The sequence below is a fragment of the Pteropus medius genome, unplaced genomic scaffold (assembly GCF_902729225.1).
Source record: "Pteropus medius unplaced genomic scaffold, Ma_sr-lr_union100, whole genome shotgun sequence".
Lineage (NCBI taxonomy): Eukaryota > Metazoa > Chordata > Mammalia > Chiroptera > Pteropodidae > Pteropus > Pteropus medius.
In genome coordinates, this window is record NW_024350325.1 from 91,473 (window position 1) to 105,342 (window position 13,870).

At 37.4% G+C, this 13,870-nt stretch overlaps 1 protein-coding gene across 6 annotated transcripts in view; it reads right to left on the reverse strand.

Annotated features, from left to right (window-relative positions):
* FAT1 (FAT atypical cadherin 1) overlaps positions 1-13,870 on the reverse strand; it is a 126,188-nt gene that overhangs the window by 18,105 nt on the left and 94,213 nt on the right. For all 6 annotated transcript variants that reach the window (XM_039839243.1, XM_039839241.1, XM_039839242.1 and 3 more), the window contains exons 10-16: positions 9,459-13,526; positions 8,642-8,838; positions 5,958-6,111; positions 4,922-5,155; positions 3,477-3,866; positions 2,013-2,227; positions 1,605-1,742 (exon numbers count right to left, since the gene is read on the reverse strand). In XM_039839243.1, the coding sequence (XP_039695177.1) occupies positions 1,605-1,742; positions 2,013-2,227; positions 3,477-3,866; positions 4,922-5,155; positions 5,958-6,111; positions 8,642-8,838; positions 9,459-13,526 (5,396 nt within the window). The remainder of the gene's footprint in view (positions 1-1,604; positions 1,743-2,012; positions 2,228-3,476; positions 3,867-4,921; positions 5,156-5,957; positions 6,112-8,641; positions 8,839-9,458; positions 13,527-13,870) is intronic.

The window sequence follows — 13,870 nt, forward strand, 5'->3', positions numbered from 1 at the left end:
TGCTTCTTTTCCAGAACAGTTCCTTGTTAATTCATCTCTTCCGGAATGAGGAGTAGAAGAAGCCAAAACGCTGGTTAAATCCCAGCGATATATGTCAACAAAAATGGTTGTGATGACAAACTGATTTGGGAATCGCCACCAGCCATCTCCTCTGCTACCTCATAATGGATATTAACATATTAAAGGACCTCAGAAGTTCTTCAGTGAAAAATACTAAATTTTGTTCTGTCCAGCAGTCTGCAATCCTAAACATAACAATGACTCTTAGAAAGTCCCTGCTCAAAAAAAAAATAGGTCAGAAAAGGAGCTAGAGACTTTAATGAGATATCTCATCACTATTGCCCCCAATTTCTCTAATCTTAGATTTATCTATATTTCTCCAAAATTACATTCTTTATTATCACCATTGTCTTTCTAACTCCCAAAACCGTGGTTTCCTTCATTTCTCTTTCACTTCTTCACCTCTCTGAGGTAGCTTCTTACCTGTCAGTTTTCAGTCCTGGCGATGAGTGGGACAAATGGACAGACAGATGAAGAGATGGATAAATAAATGTTCAGCCTGGCTTGCCTCTCCTCGTTTGCTCACATTTATCTCAACACCTCAGATCACTTCTATAAATAATCTCCAGAGGCATCTGTATTTTCAGCTTTCAAGTCTCAAGTTTGACAAAAATCTCCAAATACTGTCTAATTTTACTTGACTATGCCATTTTCCTCTAAAAATTCGTGTATCAAAAACCGCATTCAACAATCTCTCCCTGTTCTTCTTTAACAGCAGTACCCAGTCATGGCAAGACACAAAAAAGAGTCATCTGTCACCACTGCATTCTATGGAGCGCCATGTCTAAGGTCCATAGATTCTAATGTTCCCTTTACGAAGTTTCTGCATTTGTCTTTGCACTCAACTGTCACTGCTACTTTCCAGTTCAGGCTCTTGTTGCCTGACTACTGTCACTGGCGTTCCTACCTCCCTGACTCTAAACAGTACTTGGACCTACTATAAAACTCCTCTTCACATTATGTCTCCTCATAATGTTACACTGGGGCTCACAAATATTCAGTTCCTCTCTCATGCTCAAAGCATCGAGTCTGAATCTTTGATCCTGGTTTTGTATGTGGACCATAATGTGTTTCTAAAACAAACCTTTCTATTTTATCTACCTCATTTCTTTGTATTCTACTCCAAAACAAGTGAATAAAATGATCTAAATGTATCTCGCGTCTTCCTTTCTCCATGCCTTTGTTCATGTAACTCCTTATGAGGAATTCCCTCAACACCTGTGCTTTTCCAAATATCTGCTATTACTTAAAACCTAGCTTCTAGCTCCATGAAGTATCTCAAAACACGAGTCAACAGTAACTTCTTCCCGATTATAAACTGTTATCCAAACTTCATATTACTATGAAACATATCCATTATATTCCTGAGAACTTCATACTGTAATTGCTTTTCAAGTATTTATATCATGCTCGTCAGTTCCTGAAAACAAGGCTGGTTCTACCCTTTGGTATTTCCCATCACGTCCAGCCGATACAAATACAAGGTACTTCTATTTACTGATCTGGTGATTTGCAAATAATTTAAGCCAAACTTTTTCACTTACTGTTTCCCGGTCTAGAAGTTTGGTTACTCTCACTTCTCCCCTGGCAGGGTCGATTGTGAACGGACTCCCTTGATTGCCATCTATAATTGAATAGTGAATGTGGCTGTTTGAAGGTCCATCAGCATCATCAGCCATAACCTAGAAAATATCATGCTCTTGTTGAGGAGACAGCTCAGGAAAGGACAGACGTCTTCAAGCAAATTTCTGCTGCTGTGAGGCAAGTACTTATAATGGAGTCAGTAACTGACTGGAATAACCAAAGACATTTCCATATCTTCAAATTGTTTTCAAGTAAGTCCACTACAAAAACTGGATCAATCTTACTAAAACAAACAAACAAACAGACAAAAAAAACCCAAACTCTTACAGAGATCCAGAAAAAAAAAACCATAGAGGAAAAATACAAACCGTAATGACAGACTGCTCAAGTACAGCATCCTCACTGACCACCGCCGTGTAGGTGTCCTGGCTGAACACCGGGGTGTTGTCATTGATATCGGTTACATTGATGTTTACAGCTGCAACATCACTTAATGAAGGTGTGCCTCCATCAGTGGCTTCGACAGTCAGGTAATATTCATGAGAGCTTTCATAATCCAGATTCTCAATGATAAATATGGCCCCTGCATGGAAAATCAGAATTACTTCCAGTACTTTAAAATGTCACCACTTTCTCCTACTATGACTGATACAGACACTTTCAAACAAATTTAATATTCACTTCAAAGGTTTACTTACTATTTATGCATATTTTCTAATTTCTTAACAATTGCAATGTATGAATTTGCCCATACCTGGATTTTTACTTCTCTTATTTTCCTAATATTCTTTGTGATATTTAAATTGCTTTCCCAATCAATACTACCTACATCCACACTATAAAATGGTTATATTTCTTATCTCTTCTAAACCATAGTTTAATACAGACTTCACAGACTTCACTTTCATTTAATAAAAAGAAAATATAAAACATAAATAATTCTCTTTTTTTAATTTCCTTTTCCTTCTCATACTTTATAGAAATGTGTATCTTTTTTTAAAAAAAATCTCTAGATTAACTCTTTATTTATATTCTATCATTAAAAAATATCTTAACAACTCTTTTAACATCTTTCTTTTCCACTTTCTATTGTCCATACTACTTAGATCCCTAAAAATAAGTTTTGTGATATATGTTAAAAATACGTTTAAAAATTGCAACTTCACGCACCTACTCTTCATCTGAAATAGTCATATGCAACTAAATACAGTTTGAATGAAGCAACTTTTCACAATGTGCTAAGACTTAACAGCTATTTTCGTCCAAAGGTTAACAAGACTGCGAAAGTATTTATGCAGCACAAATCCTCTGACTTTTGACCTTATTAGCAGTCATTCAGTGTGATTCAAAGTACTGTGACCTTTATATATAACTAGCATAATAAAGACGTCAACCTTAGAAATTATCAGATGCCCCCACAGAAACTAAGATCAAAGAGGTCAAAACTGCCATTCCACCTGGGAAGCCACTTCACATGAACGCCATACGGCGGATAAAAAGGAGCCATTATGTACGATCCTCTACTATCTTCCACTCTTTATTATCTTACTGCATCTCATATCTCCACTAAATTACTAGTGTAATGCTTTAATTTTCTATCTAAGTTAATCTGCTTATGGTTATAATGGATATATCAGAAACATTATGTAGAACTATGGTCTTCAAAACCACTCTGAATCTCACTTAAAATAACACAAAGAAAACTTGAGTTTTTTCTTTTTAGAGTATCTACTAGCAATTTGTGATCTGTCACGTTCTATCAGGTCAAGTGCTGGGTAATCTAGCCTTTTTGGCAGAATAAAGGGCTTCCTCTCATTTGCATGGTAGGTTACCTGTTTTAGAATCTATGCTGAATTTTCCATGTTCATTTCCACTTATTATTGAGTAGGTGATTTCTGCATTTGCTTCTATGTCCCGACTTGCTGCATACACTTGAAGAATTTCTGTTCCAGTCAGAATGTCTTCAGACACAGTGGTACCATATTCCCGGTATTCAAACACAGGTGGGTTGTCATTTATATCCAAAACTGACACGATAACAGTGCCAGTAGCTGTCAACCTCCTTGGCAAACCCTGATCTACAGCCTTCAGAGTAAGGGTGTATACTGACTGTAGTTCTCTGTCCAAGGGCTTTTCCAACTGAATGATTCCAGATAATTCATTAATGGAGAACTGCCCATCAGCAGAATTGATCAGTGAGTAGGATATCTTTCGATTCAATCCTGTCAAGACATGACATTATGTTAGAATGTTTTATTTCAAGAAGTTTAATCAAATTACTTTAAAAAAACATATAACATACATATTAAAAAATAAAAATGCTAATATGCAATTACTTAAAAATTCTATTACTATGATCTTAAAAAAGTAAACTTTTAGATTAGCAATTTACTGAGTTAAAGTAAATATAATTTCATAGTTATCTGGCTTTTTAAGACTATATTCTAAACAAACTCCTGCTATAAATACTCAGTAGATCTTTTAAAGTCTATTATTTAACTTCAGTGACAAAGATTTATTTGAAAAGTAACATTTTTGCTATTTTTCTAATTCTTCAGTATTAGAAGGACTGAAGAAGTTATTTTTATTCTCTGCTAGCAAAATGCTATAAATGAATATCCTAGAGTTTTATTTTCTCCATAAAAAATTTTAAAAGTTTGTAAACCTTTAATATAAGCATTTGCTTCTGTTACCTTCCTATAATACTAAAGATTCTTTATGTCACTAATGGCTTATTCACGAAACAACACATCACTAATTAATTCAATGGCATATGAAGATCAGCTAATCTAGTCACTAACCAGAATTTAAGGGACACCACAGATATCTTACAACATCGAGTTCACTGGGCACAATTTTGAAACTTCAAATATTCATTAAAAATGAATTATCCTAAAAACTTCATTCCCTTTTGAATTCTAAAGAATTACATAACAAAACAACAATGAACTATTAAACATGCATGAGGTAAAGGTAAGTTAAACAGACTGAATTTAGGATGTGTTTTAAAACAGAAGTTCTTAGGATCTTAGTATACAGCTTGAAGGCAAAGCATCATCTAAACCAGTGGTCCCCAAACTTTTTGGCACCAGGGACCAGGGACTGAGGTGGAGCTGAGGCAGTGAGGCTAGCGCTGGGGAGAAGCTGCAAATACAGATGAAGCTAGGCTGGCTCACCCGCCGCTCACCTCCTGCTGTGCAGCCCAGTTCCTAAAGGACCACAGACTGGTACTGGTCCGCGCGACTGGGGAGTTGGGAACCCTTGATCTAAACAATACCTGCATCCGCATCTGTGGCCTGCACTCTCGTCAATGGTGTTCCAGGCTCTGTGTTTTCAAACACGGTAATGGTGTAAGGATCAGCAGAGAATTCGGGGGCATTATCATTTACATCTTCTAATGTAAGCACGATGTTAGCTTGGCAGAATCTTCCCCCTCCATCTGTGGCCTTGACTAGAAGGTTATAAATTGCTTGCTCCTCTCGATCAAGGGGGGCTAATGTTTTCAGTTCACCTAAAAACAAACAAAAATAAATGAACTCACTTGAAATGTAAGATGTGAACTGCAACAGCACATCTTATTTCTTCCCCTTTCCTTTTACGTTTACAAAACCTGATTAACAGCCTTCCTTTGGAAAACAGCTTTATCAATAACAGAGTTAGCAGCTGTGTGAGTACTGTGAGTTCCATGTTTCCAAACTCTGCCAGGTGCTAGCTCTTTAAGTCATAAATAACTTGAGGCTAGGGACCTCTTGCATCATGTCACAAAAGCAAAACAGCTACCTGATTTGCCAAATTAAAAAATTTTTTTCAACTGACTCAGAATATTAGATTCATATGTACACAATTAGTTCTCGTGTGGGAAGTGGGGTGAGCGTAACAGAAAACTATTACTTGACCCCAATTTTAACACAATACAAACTATAAGAGGAAAAAAATTCTAGCAATTTAAAGATGAATACCAAAAATTATTTTAATGAATATGCTAAATTATAAATTTATATATAAAATGGATAAAGCAGAAAGTCTGAAGTATACTTTAACTTTTGAGTTTTTTTTTTAAAGGTGACATAAACAATTTTAAATCCATAGTTCAAGCAGGTGTTATTGTTGCTGTTCTTTTTTTTTAATCTCACTCATCCCAAGTTTTACACATTAAATTGCTGTTTAGATTTCTAAAAGATGCCAATTTTGTATCATCAGAGTACATTTTACAAGAACAAAACGTAACTTCAGATTTTATGAGTGCTCTAAAACCACCCACATATATGATTCTGTTGGAACACAATTAATTTTGCCCCAAACTCCATCATTACCTGTGTCTGGATTTAGTTTGAATTTTTCTGCACCCGGACCAGATAATGTATAAGTAATTTCAGCATTGGAACGGATATCTGCATCTGTAGCAGAGACCTGCATGATCAATTTCCCAGGAAAGGAATCTTCTGGAATCGTGTCTGAATATAAAGTCTACAAAGGTTTTAAACAACATTGTTAACATAAACATTGAAAGTTAACATGGCTGCCAAGGGAATAATGGAAAATAAATCACTTAACTTTAGCCACAGCAAACTCGGAAAATAACTAGTTACAAATCCAAGGAGCTTTCAAAACTATGTTTCTTATAAAACAATATAAAAAGAGGAACTTTAACAGTTAACATCTCCATATTGCTGAAAGGGTCTGGCCTGACATTTTACCTACAGAGTTCTGAATACAGTGCTTTATGTCTTTGAGTTGGTTTCATATTTAGTTTAAAATCTTATGAGAAAACATAAGTGGTGCTCTTTCTTTACCTAAAGATCGGAAAGAACAGATGCCTGTGACATCCTATCTACTAATTTCCAATACACGAATACACTGCAATCCTTCTTAACACATAACCAAATAACTGTAGTTGAGAAAGAAGCGGTCCTCTCGTCATGGGAGAAAACAAGATCCCCCCAAGACCACGCTGCGGGGTAATGGATGATCCGGCCAGGGCTCTTCATATCTGACTGAATTCTCCAATATAATGCATGGCTGTTTCTAGTTCCAACTATTTAGAAATCCATGCCATAAACCAAAACATAAGACAGATAAGATTTTGGTGGATTTTCTTAATCTAAGCTCAATTTTAGGTGAACTACATTTTTATGTGAGTCATGAAACAGAGTATTTTGCAATAATGATGATTTCAAATGATTTAATGTCCTAATTTTATTATTCCCAAAGATGACAAGGTATTATATTGAAATAATATAAAAATGTCAAAAACAAAATACACATTTAGTTTCTATAAGACGTGTGTGTGTGTGTGTGTGTGTATATGTATATATGTATATATATAAATAAAATCCTCCTCCTCAGAAAATATTATCACCAAAAAGCACAAACAGACTGGAACGAAGCCTCATCCCTCAGAAGTTCCACTTCCTCTCCAGACTGAATTACGTGTAAGTATCCATTCCCCTGAGAACAGCTCTCTGTTCCTTTCCACAACACATCTCATGCTTACTGCATTCTCCAACTCACTTTCCCCTCCACCCAGGCTTCCCTCAACACGCCACACTTTTCTTCCTTCGACTTTCAACTTTACAAATCTATTTCCTCATTAGTACACACTCTTCAATCTCCATTAATCAGGCATCCATCCACATACTAAGATGCCATCTCAGAGCCAGTCACAGAATCCAAATGGTCTGTTTCAATCTTAATCACACCTCTGCTCGCCATTCCACCTCCTAAAAATTCTCTCTTCCTTGGCTCTCAATAATACCATCCTGATATCTGCATTCTCTTTCCTCCATCTCTGCTTCTTCCTTCCTTCTCCCTTGAGAAATACATTATTTCTGCTCTTTTTCCTTTTTTGTTATCATCCTCTCAAATGAATTCAATTACCAGTTATCCACAGAAACTGACAAATTTACATATCCTTCCCAAACATCCACTCTCAATCTCATCATCTCTAAATGTCTAAAAAAAACACATTCAACTCAATATCCCGTTACTTACACAATGTGCTTCCTCTAAAAGCAATTCCCACTCCAGTCTTATCTTTGGGCTTTCTCCTCATCACTCCCGTAGGAAATATTAAAGTCAATTTTGACTTGCCATGCTTCCATGCTGCCACAACCAGGCAGGACCAAGAGCTACCAGTTTTTCCTTTGGGGTATCTCTTGTCCTTTCATTCCTTCTGCCACCTCTACCTACTCTCTACTATCCCCTTGCTATCATGTCAGCCTTCCTCAGATGAATGAACGCAATACTACTAAACTCATCCTCTTTAGGAAACTCTTGATTCATGTCATCTTCACCTTTCAAAGAACAAAGAATTCAAAGAGCTCTATTTTCTCTAGGATCAAATCCCAATTCCCTGAAGGACCTTTGCGGCCTCTATAATCTAATTGGTCCTTAACCCCACTGCTTCTCTACTTCTACTCTGTTATCTAATCACCACCACCCGAAGGCTGAGCTCTCCTCACCCTCCAGCCCCACTGATCACTCCTGCTCAGGCCCTTACCCTGCACCCTCATGGGGCAGCTCTTCTTTGACATATTTGTTCTCACATGAGACGGTGGCTCTACAGGTACAGGAGCCACATTATTAACCTCACAGTTTTTCTCGTGTGTCAAAAGCAAGTGCTCCTAAAACGGTCTGTTAAAGCAAAACAGGGCTCTGTACAAAGCACTGCTGGCCAGGTACTTCCCCTCAAATCACCTCATCCCCAAATGAAGGGAATCCCTTCGTGAAATTTTTATGGAGTGTTTTCAGAGTTAAACACAACTGTAATCCTGTCCATAATTTACAGTATTTTTAGACAAGGCTTGTAAGCTATTTAACATTCCCTAAAATAGTTCTGATGTGAATCCAATTCTTGTCCCATTAACGCTCACCTTTGCTTAAACAGCAAGAGATTGTAATATGAAACACAACTGAATGACACCACAGCACATGACAGTCTTACTGAAAGGTTTAATCTGAATTCATAATCTATAAATTAAAAAAAAGAGCAGCCTACCTTTTCACAGACTGGACTGTTGTCATTTGCATCAAGAACTTTCACTTCAACTATAGCTTTTGATGAGAAGGTCCCATCAGTTGCTGTGATAGTCAGAAGATAATTGTCTCTTTTTTCCCTATCTAGAGGTTTCTTCACATAGACCTTCCATTCATTCTGTATATTTTCAATAGCAAACTGCCCCAAGGGATCCCCTCCTGTTAAATCAATGGAGGAAGATAACAGTCAAACTTATTGAAATAAGAAAAGCAATAACAGAAGAAATAAATTACACAATGGAGATATAATGTTATGGTTTAAAAGAATCAAGATTTTTAAAGTAAATAATCCCATATAAACTTGACACATCAGCTTTCCCGTTTACCAAAAAAAAAAAAGCAGCATTAAAATGTGTATTTAAGCATAGCGATAAGCCAAATAAAATATAAAGACTAAGAATATTTAGTTGAAATTATAGTTATTTCTTTTTAATTACAATATATTTATTGTATGCTAAGTATCAAGTTCAACAGAATGAGTCATAATAATCAAAACCAGTCTAATGAAACAACTGTTAACTTTGCTCAGGCAGAGAAACTATGTTTCTTATAAAACAATATAAAAAGAGGAACTTTAACAGTTAACATCTCCATATTGCTGAAAGGGTCTGGCCTGACATTTTACCTACAGAGTTATATAGCTTAAAAGATGCTATTTCTACTTACTGTAGATATAATTGACTAAAATCACTCTTTAACCTTCTAATTTCCATAAAATACATACCTCAGAAGTTATATTTCCAATATATTTAATTTTAAATTAAACTTTAATTTTTTACCTGTTATGTAATATGTAACTTGTCTGTTAATTTCTTCAGAATCAGCATCTGTGGTACTTAGGATGGCAATTACACCACCGGGTGGATCATCTTCACTCACAGTCCCTTTATAGATCTCCGCCGTGAATCGTGGGGGACTATCATTGACATCAGTGACGGTAACAGCCACGATGGCCGTGGAGGAGAGCTGGACCTTCTCACCATAATCTGATGCAACCACTTTGATCTGGTAATTGTCTCTTCTTTCATGGTCAAGCTCCTTTAGAGTTGTAATCCAGCCTGTTTCCATGTTAATGGAAAAAGATTCAATGACTTCCACATTTTGTGATTGATCTAGACTATACATAACTTGGCCATTGGTTCCTGAATCTAAATCAGATGCCCTGATCTGGATGACTCTACTTCCCCCTGGCTGGTTTTCAACAATAAATGCTTCATATGGGTTAGACTCCAAGACAGGGCTGTTATCATTTGCATCTTTCACTTGGATACTAACATCTACAGAAGCCACCACCTCATAGTCATCATGAGTGCACCTGGCAAGTATGGAAAACTGATACCACTTAGTTGTCTCATGATCAAGGCTCTTCTCCAGTTTCAGTCTCCCACTCTGTTTGTCGATCACAAAGAATTCATCCCTATTACTTTCGGGAGTATTCCCTTTGACGAGGCTGTAAAGGACAGTCCCACTATGTTCTGCTTGGATGAGATCTATTTCTGTTCCAATAGGCATGTCTTCCGAAACGGTATAGGTATAAAATGGTTCTGAAAATTTTGGAAGCTGCATTTCTGATGGAAGTATTTTAACATAGACAGGAACAACAGATTCTTTTGATGGAGATCCGTTATCCACAGCTCTAACAAAGAAAGTGAAGAACTCATTTTCTAAGCCAATTAAGCTTTCCTTTGTAGTAATTATGCCAGACAGTTTGTTAATTTCCAAATTCTCTTTAACACTTTCAGAATCTGCTTCAATAGCATAGGTGACATCAGCGTTGGATCCCTCATCAGCATCACTTGCAAGAACTTTAATGACGGATGTCCCTTTGGGAGCACTGGATCCGATGTTCACTTCATACTTGGTTGCTCGAAATTGTGGTGCATTGTCATTGTCATCGGTAAGGATGACATTAATGGTGCAGAAAGCAACTTTTCCTCCAGCATCCTTGGCCATTAAACGAACTGCGATTACTTTTTCTGCTGGGGTTTCTCGATCAAGTTTTTCCAAAGTAAATATCTGTCCTCTCTCATTTGTGTAAAATCTGTCTTTGGCAAAGTCATTTACGATATGATAAGTAATGTGGCCATAAATACCAGAATCCCCATCAGTGGCTTTAACCTCGATCACCAGGGTGTGCAAGGGGGCATTTTCAGCTAGCTCCGCTTCATATTCATTCTGAAGAAAAACAGGACTGTGCAAATTGCCTCCAATTACAGCTACGCGAACCTGAGCTGAACTCCTGAAAACTCCATCAGAAACAGAAATGTTAAGACTGTAAAATGGCTTCAAGGTGTGCCGGCGGAAGTTTGAGAGTGTGATAATCCCCGTTTCACTGTCAATGGCAAAATTCTTATGATCATTGCCAGACAGAATGGAATATTCCAACTTGTCTATGTCTGAACTGTCTGCATCATGGGCTTTCACACAGGTCACAAAATGCCCATGAGTGGCATGCTCACTGATCTTAGCCTCATAGAGCTGTTGGTCAAATAGTGGTGGATTGTCATTGAGGTCAGTGACATCCACTGTGACAATCACATCACTGCTCAGTGGAGGCATGCCACCATCAACGGCCCTCACAAAAATCCTGTGCTGCTGGAACTGCTCATAATCCAAAGTTCTGACTAATGAAATGACACCAGTGCTGCCATCTATGTGGAAATGATCATGACTCTTGCTGTGATTCCCAAACATATGGTATGAAATTCCTCTATTTGGTTCTGAATCCGAATCTGTTGCTCTAACCTGAATGACAGACGTCCCGATCACAGATGCCTCAGACAGTGTTGCAACATAAGACTGCTGAACAAACACAGGAGGGTTATCATTGACGTCTTCCACTATTACGTCGACAAATACTTCAGCATGAGCACCAGTCAAGGAGTCAGTTGCTCGTATGCTCAGTTTGTATGCTGGGTGAGACTCAAAATCCAGAGGAGCTATGACATTTATAACTCCGGTGTTGAAGTTAATGGAAAACTGGCTAAAAGGATCTCCATCTGGGATGCTGTAGAGCACTTTCAACCCTTCTGGGCTGTTGGCTTGCACATGGACAACTGGACTGTGCATCTGGATATTCTCTGGAATCTCTGCACTGTAGAAAGGTTTTTCAAACACAGGCATGGCTCTATTCATGACAGTCACTGGAACTATAACTTCAGCTGAAAAAGCTGGGTTTCCTCCATCTTTTGCAACCACCGTGACAAGATATTCTTTATTTAAGGTGTCAGGTTCAAATTGCTTTTTCAGTGAAATTTCACCCGAGGGTCCGATTTGAAAGTGTTCATGATGTTCCTTAAGGTAGTAATGCACTTCCCCGTTTCTGCCACTATCTCTGTCTACAGCAGTAACAGAGCGAATAGTATGGCCCACAGCAGTATCCACCTTAACAACAGCATAGTAAGGAAGGTTGACAAACACTGGTGCATTGTCGTTTTGGTCTTCTATGATGACCTTCACAACGACATGGGCCACTGATGAAGGCTTATGTTCTTGTGTCACTTCCACTACCACATCAAATGCTTCTTGCTGTTCACGATCAAATGGTATACCAGTGGTTGACAGAACTCCCGAAGTGCGACTTATTTTAAATCTGCGATCTGGGTTGAGAATATGATAAAACAGAGGCTCATTGATTGGATTCCCAATAGCTGTAATCACAGCTAATGTTCTGGCTTCAGTAGAATTCTCTTTTACTACTGCAGAGTAGAAATCTTGGGTAAACTTTAGTTGACTTTCTTTGCTTTCTCTCACATTAATTTTCACAGAGGAAAAGCTTGCAAATCTGCCATCGGAAGCTCTAATGGTTAACTCATAGCGGCTTCTCAACTGAGTTGTGTTTTGTACAGTTATAGAACCAGTCTTGTAGTCCATAAAAAACTTTTCCCCAATGTTGCCTTCGGTAATGGAATACATTAACTGTGAGAATGCACTTGAATCAGCATCTGTAGCATTTACTGTGATAACTTTTACTCCTTTGTATGTTGGCAACAGAAGAGACGTTTCATATAATGATTTGGAGAACACAGGAGGGCAGTCATTAATGTCAATTACATGTATAGTCACATTAGCTGCATATTCAGCAAATAAGCGTGGTGTTCCCATGTCATGCACTTGTACAGTAAAGTGAAAAGTACTTGTTTCTTCATAGTCCAAACTTAGTACTGTATGAATAGCACCAGTGCTAGAATCAATAGCAAAATATTTGTGTATAGACGGTTCAACAATGTGATAAACAAGCAAAGCATTTGATTCTTTATCAGCATCAGTTGCTCGAATCACTAATGGGACATTCCTGTCTGTTAGGACCACGCTGTTAATCGAAGCTGATTCACTAATGAGTCCTGTATATTCTGCCTGCATAAAAACTGGCAAGTTGTCATTTTCATCTTGCAGATGCACTAGAACAGTTGTATTAGTAGACAAACCAGCCATGTTAGTTCCTTGTATTGTCAATGTATAAATGGGCAAAGTCTCAAAATCCAGGGCTTTCTGAGTGATGACACTTCCAGAATGTGGATTAATATCAAAAGCATCAGCTATATTTCCATCTTTTATTTCATATACCACTGATGATTGACTATAGGCTGTCACCATTCCAACAAAACTCCCAGTGCTGACGGTTTCACTAATTTCAAAAGAATATTCTTTAGATGTAAACTTAGGAGAGGCATTGTCAGCAATTGTGACAAAGACATGCACAGAAGTTATTTCACTCATTGGTGGATTGCCTTTATCTGTAGCTTTTACCATTAAATCATATTCCACTTGGCTACTTCGATCTAATTCTTTGGCAGTTTTTATAGAGCCCAAGATGGGGTCAATTGTAAAAGAATTTCCAATATTTCCTGGGAGGAAAAAAAAAAAAGCATGTTAGAGAAAATACAGGGATCAACAGAAGTAGTAGTTGAAAATACAGAAACAAAGAGATAGCTTTAAAAATTATACTATGAAATTAAACAGAAATTTGGGGGTTATCAACATCTGAATGGAACTTGTTTCATTTTTACCCACCTAAAATAAAAAGGTTTTTTCAGATTGTCCATAGATTATGAAAAGCAAGAAAGAGAAGACACATCACTGTACCAAACACCAAACTTCACTCTGTTGATTGAAATGGGAATGTGCTGCAGAAGGACATGGTTATCCTTCCAAAAAGCAATTAAGTTCATAATTTTCCAAGAGTCCCTCA